The 27,907-nt window shown below is 39.5% G+C and overlaps 1 protein-coding gene across 10 annotated transcripts in view; it reads right to left on the bottom strand.

Moving 5' to 3' along the window:
* Nucleotides 1-168: 168 nt before the first annotated feature.
* The window catches only part of Usp3 (ubiquitin specific peptidase 3), an 89,293-nt gene continuing 61,554 nt past the window's right edge, over nucleotides 169-27,907 (bottom strand). For 9 of the 10 annotated variants that reach the window (XM_020182558.2, XM_020182560.2, XM_074066160.1 and 6 more), the window contains 6 exons: nucleotides 25,525-25,631; nucleotides 25,278-25,358; nucleotides 5,813-5,931; nucleotides 5,426-5,539; nucleotides 5,222-5,289; nucleotides 169-3,145 (listed from right to left, as the gene is read on the bottom strand). In XM_020182558.2, coding sequence (XP_020038147.1) covers nucleotides 2,980-3,145; nucleotides 5,222-5,289; nucleotides 5,426-5,539; nucleotides 5,813-5,931; nucleotides 25,278-25,358; nucleotides 25,525-25,631 — 655 coding nt within the window. In that variant the 3' untranslated portion in view covers nucleotides 169-2,979. The other variant, XM_020182563.2, reaches the window with a different exon arrangement.

Here is a 27,907-nt window from a genome sequence, read left to right as displayed (position 1 = left end):
GAGGGATCCTGTGTGCAGCACCACTCACTTCATCTTGCCCAAGAACAAAGCTGTGGGGGGGAGGGGGCACTCCTGTGAAAACTGAGCCCTGCTGGCTGCCAGGGCCCAGAGCTGGAGTTAGTGCATCATGTACTCAGCTCCACAGAAAGGAGTTCAGAGGTCACAAAGGAAAGAGAAGACACCTTTAATGACACTTTCCACAGAACAGTCAGGCTGGTGAAGCAGGAGAGGAACGTGATTACAACTTGAATGGATCAGTCACTCGAATAATTAATTAATCCTCTTGGTATCATACAAACTAGGTTTTAAGGGCAAATAATCGTAGCAGGGCATAACCACCAGTTGGGGAATGCAGCCTGTCACACTCTCACCTGGGGGAGGTTCTAGTTCTCTACGATGAGATGCAAAGACCCTGGGCTATGGACACAGCCAGCTGCTCTTCCCTTCCTGCACTGTGGCATCTTCTTACGGCTGCTCCCGGGCTGTGGGTTCAGGCTTTGCCTTGAGCCTTTCCCAGCCTGAGTGCAGAGGCTACTTCAGCAACAGAGGGGACATGAGCGTTTAGGGCACAGTGGAGGTTACACTGGGATATGCATTTCTAAGCAGACTGATGTACACTAAGCCGATGAAGGAGAGGAGGCTTGACTTTTAAGAAGTAAGTATGTCCCAGTCCCAGAAGCCACACTAGGAGGTTCCACAGGTGAGACACACATTTCACACTTAACCAGGGCCAGCATACGTGACTGGTTTAATTCCATTACATTTGTCAGCACTATACACTGAGTAGAATACAGTGGATAAGCAAAGGTTTCTCCACCATGGAGAGAGATTTGTGTTGCCACAAAGTGTTTCTGTCTCCCCCTGTGTGGGAGGACTTAGGAGAGTTTCCTGTTCCAAGGAGCCATGGGATGAGGCCTTGCCAAAGCACCAGCTCTGAGCAAGAAGCCACATACAGGCTAGAGCTAGCACGGTGTGGGCAGAGCCCAGGTCAGCAGTTAACAGAGATGTGATAAGGCTACAAATAGGCACATTTACATCATGGGTGTTCAGATGCACAATTCAAATGGGTCCAGTCCCTTTTCTGAAGAGTCTTCATGATACCACTCAAACATTGATGCTTAAGCTACAAAAATTCAAACAGACGTATAGTACTTGCAAGCCAACAGCACTGCCTGTCTGAAGCTCACTTTCTCCAGTAAGTTATTCCAGTGTGCTGTTGAGTTCCACATGGTCTGAAAGACAGCTTTTCCTCACCAGCAGCACCTCCACCCATGTCTTTAATGCATAAGTCTCACAGTTGCCCAGTCAGAGACTACAGAACTAGTGTTAGAACTAAGCAGAAGAGCCTGAACTCAGGGGACATGCACATATCAGGTTCAATTAGAAATGGTGTCAGTGTACTGATTAGAACAAATCATGTGAAACTCATCTCTGTAGAGCAAAACCAGTCAAATATCACAGTTTCATGCAGTTCAAACTAATTATCATTGTACATTAACAGTGTTGTCCAAGAGGACTCCAGGCACTGTGGAAAGTCCTAGACATGTGATGTAACTAATCTCCTTTCATGTTAAAGTATGTTCCAGCTAATGTGTTCTGTGCTGAGAGCATGGGGAACTTATCTAGCTAATGTTAAAATGGAAATGACCACATCTCCGCAACTTTAAGCTGACCTAAGAGGAAAGACACCAAACATTCTCTTATATTCATATGCTGTGAAAAGCTTGCTTTCTTTTTTTAAGTAGAAAAATACTAAAAAGACGGCCTGGCTAGCTTAACATGAAATGCCTTTTGTCCCTGTAGAGCAGAGAAGGGAGGAAAACAATGATGGGGACAACAGGTGGGCATAAGAACAGCACGTAGTCTAAATCTGCAAGAAGCATCACCAGCACCCCAAAATCAAAGGGCTGGCTAGACCACTACCAACTTCTCTAACTAAATGAGATTCTGGGTCCAAATTTCAACTTGAGTTAAATCTATTTTTCTTGACAATTTTAAAACATATTCAAGAATATAAACTCTACTTATCTAAAGAATATTTTCAATTTGCTCAGCTCTCAGTTAAACACAAACTAGCAATGACTCCAATGTCCTCCTGCAGAAGCAGATCCCAGTGATACCTGAAGTGTAGATAACAGTCACAGTCAATTCTGGAGGTTCATCCTCAACCTCAGATGGCCAAACACGGAACAAGTCTGAAGCAGACATGCAGCTGCAACTAATAGGATTTAGATGCTGCAAAAATACAAATATACCTAGACTATGGAGCTGAGTCACAGTGTTTTAAACACTGCATGTATTTGGTCTTAGTACTCCCATACATACTACCTCTCCCATGAAAATACAAAAAATACCCCAACAAAAGAGTAATTCTTGAACTTGCAATACAGGTAAACTGACCCAACAAATTTATTTAGTGCTGATTAACAGCAGCCTGAGAGACAATCACCACAGCAGTTACCCCCTCTACTTAGAGATGTCCTCTGTTATCTCTTACAGTCAAAAAGAATGACTACTGAGCAGTCACTGTGAAATCTCATGGGCCACAGAACCCAGCACCCATGGCCCTTGCTGGAGTCAGCCTTATCTCTGTCAGCTGTGAAAGGCAGCTACATCCATCTCACACCCAGGAACACTTTCAGCATGTTGGAGTCACAAAAGCATTGATGTAAATGTGCCTCAAAGTGAGAACTGAAAACATTAATATAAAAAGTCAAATAGAACTAAGTTCTGGAAACTACATATAAAAACTGAATTATTACAACTAAAGCAGCAAATCAAAATGTCTGCTGAGGTTTTCTGGTAGAACAACAACAAAAAATTAGTTGGTGCCATGTTCAATAAGTCACTACAATTAACAAAACTAAACCCAAAACAGGAAATTTGAAAGTGCTTAATGAAATTAAATCTTGGATCAAGTATTTATGGAAAATTGGAAATGTTTGTCCGGTATAGTTGAATAATGATTTAGAGGAGGTATTAAAGTTTATCTGATCCAGCTTTGGCCTGGCGCTCCACGTAAAAAAGGATGTAGGCTTTTGCCTTCACAACGGTCTCTTCATCAGTCAGTGTTACAGTACTGTCATTGAAATGGAACCAGCGGCCTTCATGAGTTGCATATGCTGTGTAATGTCCAGAACCAACTCTGTAAAGAAAAGGCGAAAGATCAAAGGAAAAGACTGCAGAAATCACAAAAGGATCTGTGCAACCATTAAACTTGTAATAGATTCTAATAAGTATGGCAATTAAAGAAAAAAACCTAAACACTTGGTTTGTACCTTCCTCTCAACCCACGGAAAAGACAAAGTATTGACAGTGGAAACCAGGAAAGAATACACATCAATTGACAGAAACTAAGGGTTTTTCTAGAACACCTAAAGCAGATGACACTGGATTAATGGAGAAACTAAACAGCTGTGGAACTCTCAGCCTGACAAGTACAGGTCAAAGCGTAAGGAAACATGGAAAGCTGAATGACAGATTTCTTGTCAGAAAAAAAACTGATCTTAAGCCGGGCATGGTAGGTCTTACTGTAATCCTAACTATTTGAGAGGCAGAGATTAAGAGGACTGTGGTTCAAGGCCAGCCCAGGCAAAAAGTTCATGAGACCCATGTCAACCAATAAAAGCTGGGTGTGATGATATGTGCCTGTCATCCCAGCTATGTGGAAAACAAATAGGATAGTGGTCCAGACTGTCCTAGACAAAAAACACAAGACCTAATAACTAAAGCACAAAGGTCTGGGGGCATGACTCAAGTGGTAAAGTACCTGGCCTAGCAAGCCTAAGGTCCTGAGTTCAACCCCAGTACAACCAAAAAAAATAAAAGAGCTTAGGAAACTAGGCTGCTTCAAAGGAAGCACCTTCCCTTATGACTTGGTCTTCAAAGGCTTTTTTTTAATCAGCCAGCATGACCCAACTACCCACACCTAGCACCCCAGGGTCATCCCTCCCTGTCAGGAAAGACCTTCACAGATGCTAAAAAATAATAATAATAAATAATCAAAAATCCACTTTTTGAGGGATAAGAAACAGCATGAAAGAGAGTAAGTAAGGCAATTAATCCCTGAAGAATTCAATGAAGAAAACAAAAGAGAACATCAAAAATTCTATTCAGTACCAATAGTTTCAGGAAGATACTGCAATCATAAAACAAGAATAGGCTGTTAGGGAAAAGCTCTCATAAAAATGTGACAGTCAGAATCTAAAAGTGTTCTGATAGATTGGAGGGTGCAGCTTAGTGGCAAAGTACTTGTAAGCATGTAGGAGGTCCTGGGTTTGATCCTCAGCACCTCAAAACAAAACAAAATGGGCCATGGTGCAAAAAAAAAAAAGAAACAGAAGATAAATCCTGTATTCTTAAAAGGGATTCTAGAACATAGAACAGAGAATGGGGTGGAACAGGTGAACATTTCATGAGCTGAAGATACCTAAGTAAGTGTCTACCAAGTAATAAGAAAGAATGCATCTGATTTCTTCTTAAGTCCTATGGTAATGAATCCCACAAACTCCCGGAAGAGAAAGCAGGACACCCTACAAAGAAGTGAGAGACAGCTATAGGATCTGTCATTTATAACACTGACTGGATAGTAAACTCAGTGGAGCTGTGTCTACAAAGTTGTAAGGAAAAGATTTTCAAGTTGGGTAGTGGTTTACCCAGATATAGCTGTGTGTGTATACACACACATACACACACATATATATACTAGGGATGGAGACAGATAAATAGATACATAGATCCATCCCTAGTACAAGCTTTCGGGGAAAAAAATTAAAAATTATAATTCAACAAAATAAAAAAATGTCTTCAAAGTAGATGGCATAGGATAAGTTATTTCAAATACTGCCCCATTCCCCCCATTTAAATTTCAGTTAGCAGGCTATCATAGAGAAATGGACTGGGTTCTCAGTACTGGGCTTACTCTGGACCAGTCTCCATTATGTGCCTACTGTTCATGGTTCACAACATCCTCTCAGGAATGCTCTTCCCCACCAAGATTGAAGGAAAGTTCTACTTCACATGTTAATGAATCTGAATCCATTTTTAGGGAGTTTGGGGAGAATTATCAAGAACAGTGCAAAATTGTAGGTCCTGTTACGCTAGCCATCAGGTATTCCCAACCTGAAAGCAGCATAGGAGGCAGAGGCAATAGGGTCACAAATTCAAGGCCAGGTGGAGCCCATCTCAAAAAGAAAAAATAGCAGCCGGCTGAAGTACTCACCCAGAACCATGGTGCACCACCACAGCCGCCAGGTCGTACAGGCAGTTCTCTGGACCACTGTTCTCAGGCTACAGAACAAAGGAAAGGCACCCCCACAGCCAAGTTAGGAGCAGTGGTCAATGACATAAGTATCTCCTGCCTCGATGACCTCTAATTTTAACAAAGAGCCATCTTTTTGCCATGCTAAAAAGGCAATTGCCTTACCTCAAGTAAGTAGCATTTCATGTCTAGGCCTCTGAGTGGAAATTCTACGTAGGTATCAACTTTGTTTCTTAAATATGCTGTCCAGTGAAATCTTTTCAAATGTAAGCATAGCACCTGGATGAGACAGGTAAGGACAAAGATGTGAACAAACACCAACTGTACCTTTCAGTCACTACTAATGTCTCGAAATATGCCTGCTGCCCTATCAGTTTTTCACCAACCCGTGACAATGCTTTTTTCCAATGCATTCTCAAAGGTCTCAGCTTTTACTGAAAACCCTAGAGACAGATAAGAGAACAGTTCACAAGTTGTAAAGATACAAAGTAACTGTTCTAACTAGTCAAGCATTTCCCCCTTGAAATTGCATAGCTAAAGTTCAACACTTACCTTGGGTAGTTTTTGAATCCAAAACTTTTTTGTGGACTTTTGTTTCTTTTTGCATTTGTGGCACATATATAACTCTGTCTCATCAAGTTCTTCTAAGTCGGTAAAACTGCGAAGACAATCTAAAACCAAATTGATTTTGACAGCATTAAGAGTTTAGAAATGCCTTTTATAGAGGCGGTGCACTACAGGAATAAAAAGACTGTGAACTCTGAAGTCAAATGACCCAGATTTAAGGCTCAGCTTTATCAGTGATGGGGCATTAGAAAGAGCAACCTTCCTCAGGTAAAAATGAGACGACATAATTCCTACTTTGGACAGCTGTTGCAAGAAAGAGTAATGTAAAGCACGTGGCATGAGCCCAACAACCTAAAGGTCAACAACAGATGATGCTTTGTTTACAGTAATTAATGAAATAAGTAGTCTGAGAATGCTAGTAAAAATGGGTTCCTGATTAAATCAAAGTTTCTATAGCAATTTCTCTCCACATATGACATTATGTAGGATAAAGCCTCAAGCTCATAAAAGTCAATTTTAGATTAAACATTTTCACAGTCATAATTTATTTAAAAATAAGCACAGTGTTCAGAAAACTAATCCTCCTACTAACCTCCGGGGACTCCTCAGTCCAGACTCCTTTCTAAGACCCCTAGATAAACCACAGATTAAACACCTTTTTAAAATATTTTAATTGTTTAATCTGGGGTTTGGTAAATCCACATGGTCACCTAGCTTTGAAAATAATGTTCTGTTGGAACACAGCCATGTGTTCCCATACTGTCTGGCTGCTTTTACACTATAACAGCAGAACTGAGTAGTTGGGGCAGAGACCTTTGTGCTGGAAAGCCTTTATAAAATATTTATTCACTGGTCCTTTATAGAAAGTTTGTCAACTCTTGCTGCAGTCATTCTTATTCAGAAGTCTATGTTTTACTTATGTTGTTATTCTGTAGAAAAAGTGTGAATATCTAAGTACCCACCACTCAGGGCAAGACACAGATTCTCTCCAGGACTTGAGGAGCTAGGACCTGTGTTCACAGACTCTGCTAGTGGTGGAGTGGAAAATCTGTGCAGCCATGAGCAAGAGCCCTGGTAGACATTTCTTGTGCACCTTCTCCCATCACAGCTTCACTCCTCCTCCCCCAGAAGTAGCCATTATCTGTATTATGGCATTAATCATTTCTTTGCTTATCTCTATAGACCACATATATGCATGCAGGTATCTATAAGCAATGTGCAGCAAGCACAAACCTAGCTGGGCGAGGAAAGGCAATGATGTCTCTGTACTTGAGGTTTACAGTCATAGTCAGCCTTAGCTTCACTGAATGTTAGGCAGCTCTTTTGGGAAGTTAGGCCAAGGTTTAGTGTGTAATGTCATACCAGTCAGGCAACTTGAGGTCAAGGGTCCTTACATTATTGAATATGTCTTTGCTCCATGATCCCAATGCCTGGGAGGTACATGTGACCAATGCCTCCTCTCCCCTCACCTCAACTTAATTCTGTCTTCTTTTATGGAGTCTTTCTCAACCTTCATTTCCTCAGTTTTGCTCTAGTAGAACCCATGAACACAGCACTGTAAAGAATGGTTCCTAGGAAAGGTATGCTGTTTCAACACCATTCTTCCTGAGGCAAGTCACAGACACTTGCAGACTTGCAGACCTAGTGATGCCCTGTCCTCAAGAGGCCTCCCAAGCTCCACATCTCCAGCTGTGGAGACCACTTCAAATTCCTTTAGATGGCCACTCTGGTGCTGGTAAGCTTTAAAGCCCAAATCATGCCAACTTTCATCAGAAGGTACCTGTGGCATCATGAAAAAGCTGCGTCCTCAGCAGGCCTGGGGGATTTGGAGAAAGGGATGAGGTATGAAGGGGAAAAAAAAAGAAGTTTTCATGTTCAAAATCAGTTTCTGAACACTCAAATTAGGAGAAAAGGAGAATTTCTTCACTATGATAAAAAGCCATATATGAAAAGCTCACATGGACACCAGATTCAATGGTGAAAGACTGAAAGCTTTTCCCTTAATATCAGAAACCATGGTAGAGCGCCTGCCTAGCAAGCGTGAGGCTAAGTTCAAACCCCAGTAGCTCAATAAAAAAATTTAAAAAAAAAAATCAGAAACCAGAAAAGGATCCCATGTTTGACACTTCTATTCAACACAATACTAGGAGTTTTAACCAGAGCAATGAGGCAAGAAAAATAAATAAGACATCCAAAATACAAAGGAAAAAATTCAAATGTCTGCTCACAATGGCATTACCTTGTATGTAAAAAAATCCTCTAAAAACTAAAAAAAAGTTAAATGAATAATACCTGAAAACTACAAAATGTTGCTGAAAGCAACGGATGGGAAGACTCAATATTATCAAAATGTCATTTCCTCCCAAATTGATTTCAGAGTCAACGCAATTCCAACCAAGATCCCTGAAATAATGCGGATTTTGGCAAAATGATTCTAAAGTTCATATGGAAGCCAAAAAGGTGCAGAACACTCAACACAACCAAAGGAGAAAAACAATCTGGAGGACTGACATTACCCAACTTCAAGACTTACTGTAAAGCTACAGTAATCAAGAGTATGGCCTGGCAAGAGAGATCAGTGGAATAAAGTAGTGCCCAGAAACACACTCCCTCAAATATCCTTTTTGTCAAATGATACTTGATAACCAAGTAAAGTCAACAGTAGAGAAAGGATAGAGTTTTGAACAAATGGTGCTGAAACAACTAGACAGCTACATGAAGTCTAGACAGTTAACTTTTGCCACAAAAGTTAACTCAAAATGGATCAAAGACTTCAATGTAAAACACAAAACTATAAAACTCTTAGAAGATGACACAGGAGAAAATCTAGATGTCCTTAGGTTTGGCAATGACTTTCTGGATGTAACACCAAAGGCATGATCCATGAAAGGGAAAATTTGTAAGCTGGAATTCATTAAAATTAAAAACTTATGCGCTGCACAAGATATAAGAATGAAAAGATACAAAGCACACAAACGTCAATGGCATTTCTATACACCAACAATAAATAATCCAAAATGGAAATTAAAGCATTTCTAATTCCAGTTACATTAAAAAAAATAAAATATTTAGAAATATACTTAATCAAGGCAAGACTTGTACCTGAAAGACACTGAAAAAACATAAATAAGGAGGAGCCATTCCCCTGTCTGGAAGCATAGTCATTTGGAGGGGTAACTAATGAGTAGTAGAGGGTAAGCTTATAGGGGTGTTGTGATTTTTCAGTTTCCCCTAAATTCTAGAATGGACATGTTTCTTTGAAATAAAGAAAGCCATTATGAAAACATCCACACGAAGACTGGGGGCTGCCTGAAGTGATAGAGCACTTGCCTAGTGAGCTCAAGGCTACATTCCATCCCCAGTACCATAAAACAACAGAACATATCCACACAAACTCTATTTCTTTAAGAGGAAGACTGCCCAGATACAGAATACCCTTAACATTCACGGATGAGACCACTGCCTGTATAACTACTTGAAAAGTCTGACTGACTGTGAAATGTGCTAGTTTACTATTTTGCAGTGGCATGATTATCAATTCACCTCCAAGCCTTACGTGGCAGTGAGTGACAGGGCTGCCTTGGCAAAGCTTAGCTGATCTCTATTCATCCTTCTCTCATTAAAAAGCCGAGGAAACTGCTTGCTTAAAGTTTCAATTGGTATTATTTTCAAATTTCATGAGGGGAAAAAATATATGCTATTTTGAAACTCGTAAGACTGTCAAAGGTTTCAGGGCATATTTTTCACAACTGGCAGTTTTCCGCATGAAAAAAAACCTTCAAATAGCATCTCCATGGAGAACAGGAAGTAACACTGCTTTGCTAAAGTTATTTGATTGCCTTTATGTACTAAGTAAATTTAATTTAGCAAAGCAGTAGTTGGGAAGTCTGCATAAGATAACAGGCATTTTGTTTTACTCCCTCAAATATTATAAATAGGCTTTAAACATGAAAAAATAAGTCACAGTTCCACTCCCTCCTGAATCACAGTGCCTTGAGATAATCACCGGGCACAGCACAGAGAGAATCCCTGGGAATGCTCTGTTTTAGAAGTTTAATGTACACATTTTTTATTGTACACAAATGAAATCATTCTACATATGTATTTCCTTGATAGTTCTTTTTTACAGCATTTTGTTGTTCCTATGGCATAACTATTAATCAAATTTTTCTTATTTACTACATAATAAAATTTATTATTGGGGGGCATTTAAATTGTTTTTTCTGTCTCTCTTTTTTATTTTTCCCAGTAACAAAGAGTGCCTCCATAGTGAAGAACTGGGAGAACATCGGCCAGGACTGGGATCCAGGCTGACCCAGGAGTTTTACCACTGGGCAACACTGCCTCCCATCTGTGGCATTTTAACTGTCACCTGATCTGTTGTTATGGAAATCAGAAAACTTCAATTTTTACAAACTTCTCTAGCAAGTCTTAAAGCCAAATAATAGCAAGGGTAAACTTAGTGTGAGTGCTATAGGAGGAAACAGTGATATTACTAGAAATTCTGTCTCATTGTTTTTAGTCTTTATTTTTTCCTAAGATGCTCACTAAAGCAGGGTTTTGCTAAAAGAAAAAAAAGCATTAAGAGCATAACAGAAAAATGAAAGGCAAACTATGCAAGAATAGAGTAAAAAATATGCTTTAAGTGCTAACTGGAAGTTTCCTGTGATTAAATATATTTCTTTTCAAAATAAAAAAGAATGCTTTGTGGGCTGGGGAGTGGCTCAAGTGATAGAACGCCTGCCTACCAAGCACGAGGCCCTGAGTTCAAACCCCAGTATTATCCCCTGCTCCCCCCAAAATATATATATACATACACATATATTATTGTCCATGTTTATAAGTGAAATGACCAGTCTAAGGAAATGCCTCTTACAAGTGATGATAGCACTACCCTTCTAGAACAGTCACACCAATTTATAGGTTCACTTTCACTAATAAGGATACTATCTATCCTTATCATTTTTACCCATTTTGTTTTATTTATTTTCTGGAATAAGGATTAATATTTTTTTCACAAGTTATACTGACTGTATGCATTTATTTTTCTTATTCATGTACTTGCCCTTTTTCATATGTCACAAATATTTGTCTCAATTCTATCTTCTCTTTTTCTACATTATGGTGTTTCATTATTATGCAGTTAAATTTATAAGTTCTGGCCTTGGCAACATATGTAGAAAGATTCCCTCTATGACAAGATCATAAAGCTGTTTTCTCATAGTTTCCTGTGATACTTTCCATTTTTAAATCTAGAAAGCTCAAATTAATTTAGGAAAAGATATGACGTAGCAATGAAATTCATGTTTTCCCAAATTAATTATACTAACAACATGCACTGACTAATTTATTTCCCCACTGATTTGAAGTTTTTCCTCTGCCATATAATAAACTGACATGTATGCCTTTTTGCACTGGCACCTGCTATGTTAGTATTTCTAGGACATTCCTACCCCACTCCATCCTGCTCTCTTACCTTTGTTTTAAAAACTTATTTGGCTTCTTTTGAGGAATTTCTGCCTACAGAGGCACTTTTGAACAAACCAGAATAAATTTAGGGGAAAATTTGGGAGAAAAATGACACAGCTACCATATTGGGTCTTCACACAGAAGATGACACTCTATTTATTCAGGCTTTTATTGTCTTTTCATAAAATTTTATTATTTTCTTCCTCTAGGTCTTGCTTTTTTTTTTTTTGGTAGCACTGGAGATTGAACTCAGGGCCTCTTGAGTCTTACACTCCAGCCCTTTTTGGTTTAATTTACTTTTCCGAAAGAGTCTCATGCTTTTGCCTAGACCATCCTCAAACCACAATCCTTCTACCTCCCAAGTGGATGGGATTACTGGTACGTACAACCACACCCAATTTGTGTTTTCAGATAGAGTCTGGGTGACTATTTTGCCCAGGCTCAAGCTGCAATTCTCCTATATCAGTCTCTCAAATAGCTAGGATTACATATGTGCACCACCTCACCTCACCAGGCTTTTTTTTTTTTTTTTGTAGTACTGGAGATTGAACTCAGGGCCTACTACTTGCTAGGTAGGCACTCTATCACAAGAGCTATACCCCAGAACCCTAGGCCTTTTTTTTTTTTTTGGTTTTACTGGTGATTGAATGCAAGGGTCAAGCGAGCTAGGCAAGTACTCTACTACTCAAGCCATACCCTCACCCTCCGTTTTGGCTTTTTGGAGATAAGGTCTTGCTAATGTACCCATCCTCGCCTCAAAGCTGAAATCCTCCTGCCTCTGGCTCCCAAAGCTGGGATTACAGATATGCACCACCATGCCCAGTGGTCTTGCATTATTTCTTAAGTTTATTCTTAATAACTTTTGAGTAGCAGTAGCTTCTGTGAACACGACCTTTTGCTTTGTACAGAAAAGCAACTGCTTTCTCCCTGTTTACTTTCTATGTGGCCACCTCACTGAGCTTTTCAGCTTCATGTGTAGAACTTACTTATCAAAGTACTACCTGTGATTGATTTTTAAAACTTGAGGGATAGATCGGGGATGCAGCTCAGTGATGGACCACATGCATAACATGTGCAGGCTCTGGGCTCAATCCCTAGTGCCACAGAAAACAAAAAATTGCGGGCCTCTAGAAAAGCAAATCTTCTACCCAGCCTTGCTCTCTTCAAGACAACTGTTATAAACTCTCTTGTACTTTTCCTGATTCTCTTCTAATGTTCTAGGTATATCATCAATTTGTCTACAAATGTTGATGATTTTCTCCTCTTCCATGGTTTGCTCTTATTTCTCTTGTCAGCAGCCTTCTTCCTCCAGAAGAGGGAAAGTGATATTGTCAGTAGGTGTCCCAGCTCATTCCTGACTTTAATGGAAAATACTGAATGCTTTACCACCACTACTCATGGTGATCACTGTTGCTTCTGGTGGGTAATCCTCATCAGGTTAACAATATTTCTATCCTTAACTTAGTAAAAGATTTTTCTTCTTCTTTTAATCAGGAATGGATTTAGAAATTTGTTAAAGTCTATTTGGGCATTTTGGCTTGTTGTTCTCTAATAAATCACATTTTCTAATGTTAAATGACTCATCCATTACTATCATAAATATTACTTGATCTCTGTGTTACTGTTTTAGTAGACTACTGAATTCCATCTGCTAATATTTAAGATTGGCTGATCTACAATATAAGTGTGAGTAACATATTTTTTTTTCCTTTTTAATGGTATCCGTCAAACTTTAGAAATGGGGTTATTTTAGTACTTTAAATATTAGGTTAAATATCTTAACCAGAAATCCAGGGTTCTCACCATAACCTTTACATGAAAATTTAGCATACCAATTATAGACTTATAAAGCACATATATAGTTCTTGCCAAGTGGACTTGAAGCATGTAAAAGACTCCTTCTCCAGTTAATAAACATTTATCAATCAGCTAAAGTTCACCTTGCTCTGTATGTCCAAAATAAAAAGTGTTTTCAATTAATGAAAGTGGTAACATAGAGGTTTTTGATCCATTTTGAGTTAATTTTTGTATTCAGTGAGAGGAAGGGATCTAGATTCATTCTTGTGCATATGTACATCCAATTTTGCACCACCATTTGTTGAAGAGACTGTCCTTTTTCCACTATATGTTCTTCACACTTTTGTCAAAACTCCCATTGGCTATATGAATGTGAATTAATTTCTGGGTTGTCTGTTCTGTTATTAGGTCTGTGTGTCTGCTTATATACTAGGCATATGATTATTTGGTTACCACACAGTAAACCCTTAGTATCCAAAGGCATATGGTTCTAAGGAGACCACCAATGAGGAAAAACCACAAATGCTCAGGATGCATCCAGTTCAGTAGTACTGCACCATGGATGCTTGATACACTTCTCCCTCTAAAGCCATGCCGCCTTTCAACATCTCATATTTCTACTTTATCACTTAAATTAAGTACATTCACTTTTAGCTTGCTTTCATTTGCTTTTGGGGAGGCAGATTTTCATAAAATTAAGGTCAGGGAAACACTCAGAAGATCACACACAATTTAAACACAACTGACAACAATGCAGGACAGACTGAACTTCTCTGTATCAACTATACTGAGTAATGAGCACAAGGGAATTGAAATTTTTGTTTATGAAGCTTCTTTTGATTTTTTAAATTTGGTTTTATTATCAAGCATGGTTAAAACCATGAGTAATAAATCCACAAATTAGATCAGTATACTGTATAGCCTTTTGCATTTTAAGGTCTGGTCCTTTTATTCCTCATTTGTTGAAAGTTTTTTAGCAAGGACATTGAGTCTTACTAATTGCTTTTTCTGCACCTATTAAAATGATCAAATGGTTTTTGGCCTTCATTCTGTTCATGTGTTGAACTATGTTTGTTAACTTGTGTATGCCTAACTACCCTTGCATCCCTGGAATGAATTCCACTTGATCAAGGTGTGTGATTTTTTTTTGTTGTTGTTGTGCTGTTGAAATTGGTTTGTTGGTGTTTTATTGAGAATTTTTGCATCTATGCTCATGGGCTTATAGGTGGGTTTTTTTTGCATCCTTTATCTGGTTTCGGTATCAGGTAATTCTGGCCTCAAAGTTTGCCAGAGTTCCTTCCATTTCAATTTTTAAGAACAATTATTATTGTAATTATTAACTTATTATACAAATTAATGAGATTCAGTGTAACATTTCCATGCACACATATTATCATGCATTGTTCATGCCCATTTACCTTTCTTCTACCTTCTATCCTCCCCCTAGGTACCTTCCCAGTCCCTAGCAATTGCTGTTCTACTTTGAAGTTACTTTTTTTTTTTAAGTTTCCACACCTGAAAAAGAATATCCAGTACTTGTTTGTGTCTGACTTATTTCACATAACATGATGTACTTTGGTTCCATTCATTTTCCTGCAAATGGCAGGAATTCATTCTCTATGGCATGCATACACCATGTTTTCTTTATCTAATCATCTAGATTGGTTCTTTATCTTGGCTATTGTTAATAGTATTGCTATAAACATGGACTTGCAGCCATCTCTTTTATATGCTGACTTCATTTCCTTCAGATACATACCCAAGAGTAGGTAAGCTGGATCATATGATAGTCCTAGTGTTAGCTTTTTAAGAAACCTCCATACTGTTCTACATAGTACTAATTTACATTCCCACCAACAATATATACGGGTTTCTTTTTCTCCACATCCTTTCCAGCATTTGTTTCTTGTTTATTATATTGCTACTGATACCTGAGATCATGCAGTCCCACTAGTCCCCCTGCAACCCTGTTCCCATTGGTGGTGGAGGTGGTCCACCAATGGTGGCAGGGGCCTTTGGCAGGGAGATATGGTGCCTGCCAAAGCTGTCAGTAATGAGGCCAGGGCCACCCTTAACACCAATGGTCTCCAGAAAGTTCTTGGAGTGCTGGCTGTCCTTCTTGGGGATGAAGGGCCTCAGATCGAGCAGCAGGAACTTGCAGCTGTCTCCATAGAGCTGCTGTGGGCTGATGCAGAACTTGTGGATGGAGGCCCTGTTGCAGTATTGGTGCAGCAGCACCGTGAGCTGCTGGGTCTGCTACAACACCTTGGTGCGCAGCATCATCATGCAGTCCTGGAAGCAGCTCCATGCCAGCTTGCTCTCAGAGTCTTGCCATGGGGTGACAACAGCATGCAGAAGGGCAAGGGTGACAGGCCTCCAACATCTGTGGAGTCAGAGAAGAAGAAGGTGCTGGTCTCTGCACTACAGGGCTCCATGTCCACTTTCGTGGAAGTCATTGCTCAGTCCATAAAGTCGATGGTGGACTCTATGTAAACAATCTGGAAAACCTGGCTGAGCAGGGAGCACAGCAGTTCCACAGCGAACTTGGTCTCTGAAGCCAGGATGACCAGGCAATAGACTGACCAGGCAATAGACTGCGACGGCCCCACCATGCTTTCCAACAGGGAGCCTGTGCTGAGGCATCTGGAACTTTCTGCACCTGTGTCCTGGGCAGTCTTCAGGACCAGCAGGTCTCAGACAAAAATGTCTGAGATGGGCACCGAGACAGACCAGCTTGATGTTATAGGCAGACAGGCGGAGCACAGCACTGTGCTCCTGGGTCAGGTGTCCAGGAAGCTGGTGGACTAGCTTTGCACTATGAAATGCAAATTTTAGTCCTACTGGAGAGATTTAAATGACCTAAGTAACTCAATTCCTTTTCAATACAGTCTCTCAGCAGGCTTAAGGTGCTCCAGCAATAAGGACACCATAGTGTACAAAAGGTGCCTTCTCACAGGCTTTCTTGTCTCCACTCTTTTCATCTATCAGAATACTCATTTAAATGGTGCTGTTAATTCCAGGCTTCTTACCCTCCTCCTCCATGTCAGTTGGCCTGCCTCAGGTCTTACAAGTCTTTGATCTATTTTGAGTCAGCTTTTTTTTTTTTTTCCCCTGTACAGGGAGAGTGCTAGGGTTCAAGCTTCAATCTTCTGTATGTGGATATCCAGTTTTCCCAGCACCATTTCTTGAGGAGGTTGGTTTTTCTCCAATGTATGTTCCTGGCATCTGTATCAAGAAATCAGTTGGCTATAGATGCATGGATTTTTTTCTGGGTTCTCTATTTTTTGTGCATGCAAGTGTGATACTGGAGACTGACTGAACGAACGGCCTCATGCTTGCTAGGCAAGCACTCTACCACTTGAGCCACATCTCTAGCAATTTTTGCTTAGTTTTCAGATAGGGGTTTCATGCTTTTGTCCAGGGCCGGCCTCAGACTGCGATCCTCCTACCTCTGCCTCTCCAACAACTGGGATTACAGATGTGTGCCACCGTGCTGGGCCCCTGGGTGTTCTATTCTGTTCCATTGGTCTATGTCTCTGTTTTTATGACAGTATCCTGCTGGGTTTAGCTTTTACTATGGCTCTATGGTATTTCTTTTAATCAGGTATTGTGACTCCTCTAGATATGCTTTTTCTTTCTCATGATTGCTTTGGCTATTTGGGATCTTTTGTGCTTCCATCTAAATTTTACTATTTTTTTCTAGTCCTATGAAGAATGTCATTGGTATTTTGATAAGGATTCCATTGACTCTATAGACTGCTTTGGGACATTTTGAATAAAGTCCAATTCTTCCAATTTATGAACATGGTAGGTCTTTAGTGTCCTGAATATTCAACTTCTAAGTGTTTTGTGATTTTTACTGTAGAGTTCTTTCACATTCTTAATTAAGTTTTTTTCCTAGGCACTTTATTTTTTTGTGGCTATTGTGCATGAGATTGTTTTCATGATTTCTCATTAATTTCATTATTGTTATATAGAAAAGTTACTGCTTTGTATGTTGACTTTGTATCCTGCTACTGTACTGAATTCATTTATCAGGTCTAATATTTTTTGGTGGAGTTTTTCATGTATAGAAGCATATCATCTGCAAATAAAGATAATTTGACCCCCTCCTTTCTTTCTCATGCCAAATTGCTCTGAAACGTCTAGTATTAAATGGAATATGAACAGTGAGAGCGAACACCACTGTCTTATTCCTGATTGTCAAGGAAATGCTTTAATATTTCCACATTTATTATGTTATTGGCTATAAGTTTGTCATATATGCCTTTTATTATGTTGAGGTATAATCCTTCTAAACCTAATTTGTTCAGGGCTTTCACAATGAAGGGATGATGAATTTCATCAAATGCTTTTTTTCTACATCTATTGAGATGATCAGGTGATTTTTATACCTCTATTTATGTGATGCTCAAAGGGAGTAACCTTACATAAGTGATGCCTATATACTGACCTTCTTTGTCTCTTCTTGTTTTTGTCTTAAAAGTCCATTTTGTCAGATATTGCTTATTTTGGATTCCAATTGCTTGGAATATCATTTTCCATCCCTTCACTTTCAGTCTGTGTGTCCTTTCTAGGGAGGTGAGTTTCTTATAGGAAACTTATTGTTTTGTTTTTCAATCCATTCAGCTACTCTGTATCTTTTAACTGAAGAATTAAGACCATTTACTTTCATAGTTAGTCAATAAAGGCCTGCTATTTTGCTGATCTTCTAGTTTTTTTTTTTAATACTGTTTGATTCTTCCTCTCATTCATCTTTGTGGTTTGATGATTTACTGTACTGACAATATTTTATTTTTTCACATTTCTCTTTTGTTATCTACTCTTTATATTTTGCAGGCTGTCATGGTAGTTATCTTTCACTTCTGAGTACAGGACTCCCTTTATGCATCTTTTGTAAGGCTGCTCTCGTGGTCATGGATTCCCTTAGCTTTTGCTTATCTTGGAAGATCTTTATTTCTCCTTGGATTCTAAAGGACAGCTTTGCTGGATATAGTAATCTTGGCTGTCCATTACATTTTTAAGGACTTGAACTACATCATTTCATGACCTAGAGCCTGTAGGGTTTCTGCTGAGAAATCTGCATCATTCTAATGGGGTTACCCTTAAATGTGTCTTGCTGCTTTTCTCTTGCAGAGTTTAAATTTTTCTTTGTCCTGTACTTTTGATAGTTTGACTGTAACAGGTCATGGTTAGGATCTTTCCTGATCATGTTTATTTGAGGTTCTACAGGCCTCTTGTACCTGGATATCCATGTCTTTCCCAAAGATTTGGAAGTTTTTACAGAAATGGGTTTTTAGCCTTTATTTTACCCCTTTAGGTATGCTGTTGATCTTTTAATTGTGTCTCAAAGACCTATGTTCCCTTCATTTTTTTTTATTTCTGTCTGAATGTGCTATTTTAAAAACCTGTCTTCACATTCTGATACTCTTTCTTCAGCTTGATCTAGTCTGTAATAAGCCTTTTAACTGTTATTTTTTAATATGACTCATAGAGCTATTTCCAAACTTTCTGACTGGTTATTTTTCAAAATATCTCTTTGTTCTCTTAAGTTGATACAAGAAAGAGTAGGAAATACTCTGGAGTTAGTAGGTATAGGTAAGAACTTTCTCAATGAAACCCCAGCAGCACAGCAACTAAGAGATAGCATAGATAAATGGGACCTCATAAAACTAAAAAGCTTCTGTTCATCAAAAGAAATGGTCTCTAAACTGAAGAGAACACCCACAGAGTGGGAGAAAATATTTGCCAATTATACATCAGACAAAGGACTGATAACCAGAATATACAGGGAACTTAAAAAACTAAATTCTCCCAAAACTAATGAACCAATAAAGAAATGGGCATGTGAACTAAACAGAACTTTCTCAAAAGAAGAAATTCAAATGGCCAGAAAACACATGAAAAAATGCTCACCATCTCTAGCAATAAAGGAAATGCAAATTAAAACCACACTAAGATTCCACCTCACCCCTGTTAGAATAGCCATCATCAGCAACACCACCAACAACAGGTGTTGGCGAGGATGCGGGGAAAAAGGAACCCTCTTACACTATTGGTGGGAATGTAGACTAGTACAACCACTCTGGAAAAAAATTTGGAGGCTACTTAAAAAGCTGGACATCGATCTACCATTTGATCCAGCAATACCACTCTTGGGGATATACCCAAAAGACTGTTACTCCAGAGGCACCTGCACATCCATGTTTATTGCGGCACTATTCACAATAGCCAAGTTATGGAAACAGCCAAGATGCCCCACTACTGACTAATGGATTAAGAAAATGTGGTATCTATACACAATGGAATTTTATGCAGCCATGAAGAAGAACGAAATGTTATCATTCGCTGGTAAATGGATGGAATTGGAGAACATCATTCTGAGTGAGGTTAGCCTGGCTCAAAAGACCAAAAATCGTATGTTCTCCCTCATATGTGGACATTAGATCAAGGGCAAACACAACAAGGGGATTGGACTATGAGCACATGATAAAAGCGAGAGCACACAAGGGAGGGGTGAGGATAGGTAAGACACCTAAAAAACTAGCTAGCATTTGTTGCCCTTAATGCAGAGAAACTAAAGCAGATACCTTAAAGCAACTGAGGCCAATAGGAAAAGGGGACCAGGAACTAGAGAAAAGGTTAGATTAAAAAGAATTAACCTAGAAGGTAACACCCACGCACAGGAAATCAATGTGAGTCAATGCCCTGTATAGCTATCCTTATCTCAACCAGCAAAACCCCTTGTTCCTTCCTATTATTGCTTATACTCTCTCTACAACAAAATTAGAGATAAGGGCAAAATAGTTTCTGCTGGGTATTGAGGGGGGGAGCGGGAGGGGGTGGAGTGGGTGGTAAGGGAGGGGGTGGGGGCAGGGGGGAGAAATAAACCAAGCCTTGTATGCACATATGAATAATAAAAGAAAAATGAAAAAAATAAAAAATAAATAAATAAATAAATAAAATAAAAATAAAAAAATCTCTTTGTTGAATTTCTCTTTCATATCCTGCATTGTCTTCCTCATTTCACTTTACTCTATATATTTTCTTGGATTTAATTAAGCTTTTTAAAAGTCATTCTTTTGAGTTTTTCATCAGGCACTTCATCTACTGTGGTATCTTTGGCATCTGTTACTAGAGAACATAAATTTTGAGGTGTCATATTACCTTGCTTTTTCATATTTCTTATAGTCCTATGTTGAAGTTTGTACATCTGGTAAAATAGATATCACTACTACTTTTATGGGATGCCCTTCTTAGTGGTTTTCTCCTAATGATGTGTTTTGGAATATCAGTCTATTATGCAATGTTGCGTTTATTTCCAGTTGAATTCCATAGTGTAATTGCACTATACCTTCTCCAGCTGTGATTACTGAGTATGGACACAGTGAGTACCATATCCGAGTTGGAGAGACCCACTGTTGTACACAAATGGGGACACACTAGCAGTTCAAGAAGGTGTAATGTAGGTAGTAGTGTGTGGGGGGATCCACCCTACATGGTTACCATTACAATAGGAATGGTGGCTCCTATAGGTGATGTGGATTTCCTAGGGCACAGTTTACATGGCTCTGTTACTTGAACCATTTTCTGGTGCTGGTTATACCATTAATAATGAAGTGCCTGAGGCACTTGTCCTCTGATTAGATATTGGTGTGGTCCAGGTACTTCACAGGGAGAAGGCAGGGATGAAATCATGGCATTCTTTCCTAGTTTTGACAGTGGGGCATGATCAGATAAGGTGCAGGGGCAACCAATGTAGAGGATGTCTGTAGGTGTGGGTGCAGGAAAAGAACTATTCATCTGTCACTCCCTTCCCTGGCTATGCACACCAGTGGACAGGGCAATGGCTGGAACTTTTCCCCCTTCTTCTTTCAGCTACACTACCCACCAAGGATTAAAGAAGAGTGGGTCCCAGATGGAGAGAGGCAAAATTCCTCTTAGCAGAGATACAGGGGAGTGAGAATGGAATGTAGCTGGCACCACCAGGCAAAGTTCTCTCTGGACTTTCCCAGACTATGTGCCTGACGGCAGGGTGATGGCCAGAGACTTTTCTATGCCCCCCTCCCCAAATTTCTTTTATTCATAATGCCCACTGGAGATAGAGTGGGAGTGGGTCACAGCTGGAGTCAGGTGAGATGCTCTAGGAATAAGGGCAAGCAGAACACAGCTGTCGTGGAATAGGGCAATGTTTTTCTCCAGACCTTATGAGGCGGTGCACACTGGAGGAAGGGCTATAGCAGGAGCAATTTTTTTTTTCTGCAGACCTTATGAGGCCATGCACCTTGCAGGCAGAGCTATAGCAGCGGCAGTGGTATCAATGGGCACTATTCATCACACAGGAACCTGCCTCAGTCCTGGCACCCATGAAAACCACATACAATGGGCTGTGCCTCCAAGCTCATAGGGCAGGCTCACTCTGCTTTCCTCCATATCACAACACCAACTCTCAGTCATGTCATGAGTCAGGTCTGATTCGTGAGGTAACCCACCCACTGAACCGGTGTAGTACACTAGGTTCCAGAGCTGGGAATATGCAGGGAGTGTCTGGCTCCTAAAGCAGTCCAAATCCAGACAATGAGTCCTTTTTCAGGATGGCTCCTGGCAAGAGCACCCTGGGGTTCGCTGGGAGATGAAGTGAGTTTTGCAAAGTCAGATTACTGTGCAGATTTCAGGCCTCTCATCTATTTAGGCTGAAAGCCTGCAGGACCATGAAACTTCCCATAGCCAAGACTGCCAGTATCTGCACTATAGAGTTTGTTAGAACTCTTTTTTTGCCTTTGTACCTGTGAAGGGGAGACTCCCCCTTGGCTGTGGAGACAGGTGATGGGATATTTTGTTTCTCTTCCTATACTGCTGCTGTCCCATGTTTCTGGATTTTACAAGGTTTCTCTTTCTGTAGTGTTGATTACAGAATACTCTTGCAGTCATTGCAATATCCAGCTATACACCTGGAGATAAATTTTAGGCTGTGCATTTGAGATGTATTTTTTGATCATGTATTTATTGTTACCAGCTTCCTTCTCAGTACTATCATGATTGTTTTCTTCTTATTCTGTATATTTTTTGTTATTTTCCACCTCTCTTATTATTTATTTTTGTAATTTTGTAGTTTTCTGTCATACTAAGGTTTGATTTTCTTCTCTTTCATGTATCAGTACTTTTAGTGAGTTTTGTATTTGTGTTTTCATGATGGTAGTTATATCCTTTTGTTTCTAGGGTAGGGCTGGTTTGGTGATGATGAATTCCTTCAGTTTCTGCCTATCTGGGAAAGACTATTCTTGAAGGATTTTTTTTTTTCTGTGTATAGTATTCTTGGTTGGTAGATTTCTCCCCACCCAGGTCTTTTAATATATCATTCCATTCTCTTCTGGCCTGTAAGGTTTCTACTGAGATATCTACTATAAATCTAATGGGCATTCCTCTATGTATCTTGACACTTCTTATTTTTAGAATTCTTTCTTTTGTACTGTACTTTTGACATTTTGACTATACTATGCCTTGGTGATGGTCTTTCTGCCTCAATTTAGTTGGGGGTTCTGTGAGCTTCTTGTATCTGGATGTCTATGTATCTCTGAAGATTTGTGAAATAGATTTTCAATGCCTTTCTCCTTTTCCCCTTTTGTAATTCCCATAATGCAAATATTTGTTAACTTAATAGTGTCCCATGAATATCATAGGCTTTGATTCTTGTTAATTTTTTTCTTTTTTCTTGGCAGTACTGGGGCTTGAACTCAGGGCCTCACACTTGCACTTGAACCACTCTACCAACCCAATTCTTATCTTTAAAGTTCAGAAATTCTTCCTTCTGTTTTAGTCTTTGTGGAAGCTGTTCATTGTATTTTTTATTTTACTGACAAAAGTTTTGGCTCTAAATTTCTGATTTTTTGGGGGGGTGTGTGAGGGGGTACTGGGGTTTGAACTCAGGGCCTCCACTTGAGCTATACCTCTGGTCCTGGTTGTTCATTTTTATGATTTCTCTCATGTCTGTTTACTGTCTGTCTATACTCTTGCATCTTACTGAGTTTCCTTAAGGTCATTATTTTTAACTTTTTCATGCATTTCATAGATTTCCATCAAACTGCGATGTATTTTGAAAGATTACTTTATTTTGGACATATTATGTATCTGTGTTTTCTGCACATCTGGTGTAACTCTTGGAAGAAAAGATTCTTGCATTTAGATGGATAAAGAGTGTCAGTTGAGTAGGTGTTCTGGCTTTGCTTACAAGAATTCAGAGTCATAGTATCTGTTTTTTCTTTTTCTATGATGCCAGCAGTGTCTACCAGTGCCTCAATAGTCTAAACTGCAACAGTTCATGAAGGTAGCTGTACAACTGTGCAACAGACACACACATTCAAAGGGGCATATCCTCAGGCTTCACACAGTCAAGCCCTGATCTCACTGGTGCTTGTGACAGCAACTACCACAGTCAAAATGGTGTGGGATGGGGAGAAGACTGTCACTAGATCCAACAGGGCAAGCACAGGTGGTGCCAAGGATTACAGAGCCAACAGTCTTAGTTTCTGAGCCACAGTATGTGGAAAAATTTCCTGTGACTCTAGGATGAATAAAGGAAATGCCTGGGCCTGTGGTACCAGAAGTCACAGGATGGAATGGGACCTTCACCAGGACCTGTGGGATGTGCACAGTTGATGCTAGGATCTATGTCACTAGTAACTGCAGAGATGAGGTTTTGAACACAAAGGACCCATTTCAGTTGGTACCAGGGCTTATAGCACTGTTAGCCACTTTTGTAGAACTGTGATGCACTTCCCTAGACTCCCCATGGCATGTACAGATAACATTTGGGCTTGTGGCACTGGAATCCATGCTCCTGGAGGTATAAAACATGGAGGAGACCTTCCCTAAGTCCTATGGGTCCAGCGTGGGGGCACCGGGGCTTGTGGCTTTGGCACTGGTAGTCATGTTCCCAGAGTGGTAGGACATGGGATGTTACCCTGGGCCTGAGGGACAAGCTTGGGTTATGCCAAGGATTCTTACACCAGCAGTTGTAGACTTAAGGCTATTGGCTAGGAAAAGACCCTCCCTAGTTCCTGTGGGGCACATGGTGCCAGTTTTGGGGAACTCGTAGCCACTACCCTAGAGCTGCAAATGGAACCTTTCCCCAGACCTCTGGGACAGGAGTAAGTAAAACTAGGGCTTTTTGCATAAGCAGTCCCAAGGCTGTGGTGAGCTGAGGTAGTGCTGGGGTTAGGGGCACTCGTAGGCTGTTTCTGAAGGCATGAATGGGACCTACCTGAAGTACCCAGGGGACAAGCATGAGTGATGCTGGGTTTTTAAACCTGTAATACCAATGTGTAAGGCACATCCTGGCTCTAAGGCAGGATGGGTTCTGGGGGGTCACTTGGGTTACTGTAAGTGAGTTACTTATTTGGAGCAGGGCACTCACTCTTAGATTAGCCAGATCCCCAAACTGGATTTCAAGCCGGTTTGTGAGAACTATGGAATTATGTAGTTAGGACAGGCAGTCTGCTGCTATAATTGCTGGCATTTTCCTGCTCCCCCATCAGACTAAAGTGCTGCAACCCAGGTATTCTGTGTGTTTAGGATCTCTGCCACTTTCTTGCTGATTTCCAGACCTCTCCCCAAACCACTCTCAAGATACGGTTTTTCCTTGTTGCTCTGGTTCTCCTCTATGGCAGCACTGCACTGGATGTACCTCTTAGCCATCTTGGATCCTCTTTCCACAATTTTAAATTAGATCTTTAAGGGAAAAAATTAGTTCAAAATCTCCCAAGTAAGTGTGCACTTTAATAGTCTTATGATTAAAAGCAGGTCTCAGGCTTAACCAACAGTCAATTGATTTCTCAAACATAATTTACAAAACTTTACCAACTATTCTTTCTTTCTTTAGTTACTAATGGGATATCTATAGACTAAATTCTGTTTTATTTGGTTAGAAAACTTCTTCTTATATGCTGTCAGTATTAAAGTCAGTATTAAAAAGAAAAGAAAGATGAGAGGTATTTTCTGCTTCATCTACTGTCCTCTTGTGGCAGACCTTCTTATTAAACAGGATTTTAGAAAGTAGGAAAAGACATTCAGGTTTGATTTTTGTGATGTTACAATACAGATTCATTAAAGACATGAACCACATAATACAGACCTATTCATCTTCTTAAGGAATAAATGAATTCTAGGACATTTAAAACATCTTTACCTCGTAATGAACACACTGGTCCATTTTCTTGATTCTTAGAGCGTTTACTTCTGAACTGACTTGGAATATCTAATGAGAGATCTTAAAAAGGAGATAGAAAAACAGATGTTATAGGCGTATGACTGCACTCAAAAATAATTCAAAAACTGATGTATTTCTAAAGATTTCTCTTTTTACTATCTTATTTTTCAAACAAAACACTAAAATTATTTTAATAAAACAGCATACCACAGCCAATCTACCTTACCTAGGAATGGATCAAACTTCCTTGATTCTGTCCCACATATGAGGCAGTTGACCTCGTTCTGGAGAATGCCTCCAAATATAGCTGTGACAACAGTTGATGCTCCATTTCTAAGGAAACCACCACACACAGAAAACACCTCAGTAAAAATTTCTTTGACATTTAAAACCTAAATTTTTGTGAAAGCCTTTGTAATAGATGCCTCCCAGTATATCATTTATATTTATTTAAATTACAAAATAAATAAACTTCAAAGATATATAGATGTATACTAAATAAAAGACTTAAGCCTCTGGCCTCCCTCAGCTCCTCTTCTAATCCCACTACCTTCTCCAGAAGTAATTAACACTGGCCATTTGTATTATAGCAAATGGATCTCATGTCTAACTATATGCAGGACAAAATGAGCACTTCATCCCTGCCCCTCCCCAATATAGAAAAGAGAGGCCTCTCATAGTACATGGATTCTTGAAACTATTTGACTTTGAACAACATTCTCAATCTCAGGAGGTAAAGAAATTTAATACAGATTTAGTAACTACTGCTGGAGATGTAATTTCACAATTGAAGGTGCTGGGGCTGGATATTACTGTCTTTTTTAAAAGCTCACCTAAAACTATACTATAAATATTTTCTTGTGGAGATCAAAATTTGATCAAACAAGGACAACCAACTGCCCTAATGTTGCATATCCTCTCTGTGCCTTTGCTCCAGTCAATATGAAAGGGAGTAACAGGAAGAGAACCTACCTCAGAGGCCTGGTGTGAAGATGAGTTACAGAAGCAAGGTGCTTTCAGAAGAATGCTACACCAGAAAGAAAGCACTCAAATGCTGACATTGTTTTATTAGCACCAAGTCAGATTAAACGTGCTCCTTGCTTTATTATTCTCCCTAAGCAGGATTATAGCGGCTGCATGGTGCACCACAGACCCAGGAACAAGAAAGGGCACCGGTGGAGAACAGGAGTAACAAGCACCTTCAGAGCACTTACAACACTACATGCAGGCGCCATTCATTAAGTTAATCCTCACAGCACCTCTGTAAGGCAGAGACTGTTATACTCATTTTGCAAACCTGGAAGCTGAGGCACAGAGGATAAGGACTTTGGCTCAAGGTCACACAGCAGGGTGGTCTAAGCATCTTCTCATAACACTATGCTCTTTATTAAACTATCATATTATTATTGTACTGGAGATGCATTGTGACATTTACAAAAGTTCTTACATCATAGCTGAATTTACCCCCACTATGCTCTTCTTAATCTAACCACAATAACATTAATAAATATAGAGGCGGCTTAAGATGTTTGCTGTCATCAATAGGACTCCAATGAACACATTAGCCTTTCGGACCTTAGGCAATTACTTAAGTCAGAAAATGCTCTTTTTTGCTAATTACAATTTGAGATGGTTTCTATCATTTGCAATCAATTACTCATACACTGAACTATACTTTCTGAGTCACTCCAAATTAAACCTACTACAATTATAAAGCAGACAAAACCTACCCAAGCAATTCTTCTATTTGAAAAGTTTGATTCCTTTTCTACGAAAGGGCTTCCTTCCTTTACTGGCAAAAGAAATGGACTAAGTTTATTATTTTTTTTTAAAGTGTAGTAAGACATACTGGCTTTAGAAATTTTTTTTTAAATGGAAAGCACACTGGGAACCATTAGGATATAAATGGCCATTTCAGGTTTTAGGTTTATACCTGTGTCATAAAGAACACAACAAAAACCATCTACTGAAAATAAAGAGACTACAACTAACCCTTTCGTGCATTCAAGGTTGCCTTTAATTAAAATAGGAACTGCTTCACTGAAAAGAAGTTAAGTGGAAACTCAATGTAGTTCTTCCTCTGTAATTTAGGTATACTATGACTTAAAACAAGATTCATAAATCAATTCCAAAACTGCTTGCACTTCCATTGTATTATAACTGCACACCAAGAATGTCTGAATATTGATTACTTAGGTTCTTATAGTGTTCTTTACATTAGCACTAGTAGTTTTGGTTTTTTAAAGACAGGGTCTCTATGCAGCTCAGGCTGGCCTCTAACTCACGATCCTCTTGCCTCAGCCTCCTTTGTGCTGGGATTGCAGACATGTGCAACCATGCCTGGCCAGAACTAGCCATTTTCTATGTATTAAAAACATGTCTACTTTATGTTTCTGTCATATCACCACCCCACCCCACCTTTAGTAGAGATAGGTGTGTTTGTATGCATAGACACAGATATTGCATGGGAGATCTTTTCTAGTTTTAGCAAACATCCTTGAAATGCCTCCTCCAACGTAGTAAAGGAAACTGGCATTTTTAATATTTGATGATACATTTTTTCTTTCTGTTCCTAACTTAAAAATGAAACTTGTGTTCATTAAATAGAC

This window comes from Castor canadensis, chromosome 2, assembly GCF_047511655.1.
Source record: "Castor canadensis chromosome 2, mCasCan1.hap1v2, whole genome shotgun sequence".
Classification (NCBI taxonomy): domain Eukaryota; kingdom Metazoa; phylum Chordata; class Mammalia; order Rodentia; family Castoridae; genus Castor; species Castor canadensis.
This window is presented reverse-complemented; position numbering and strand designations above follow the sequence as displayed.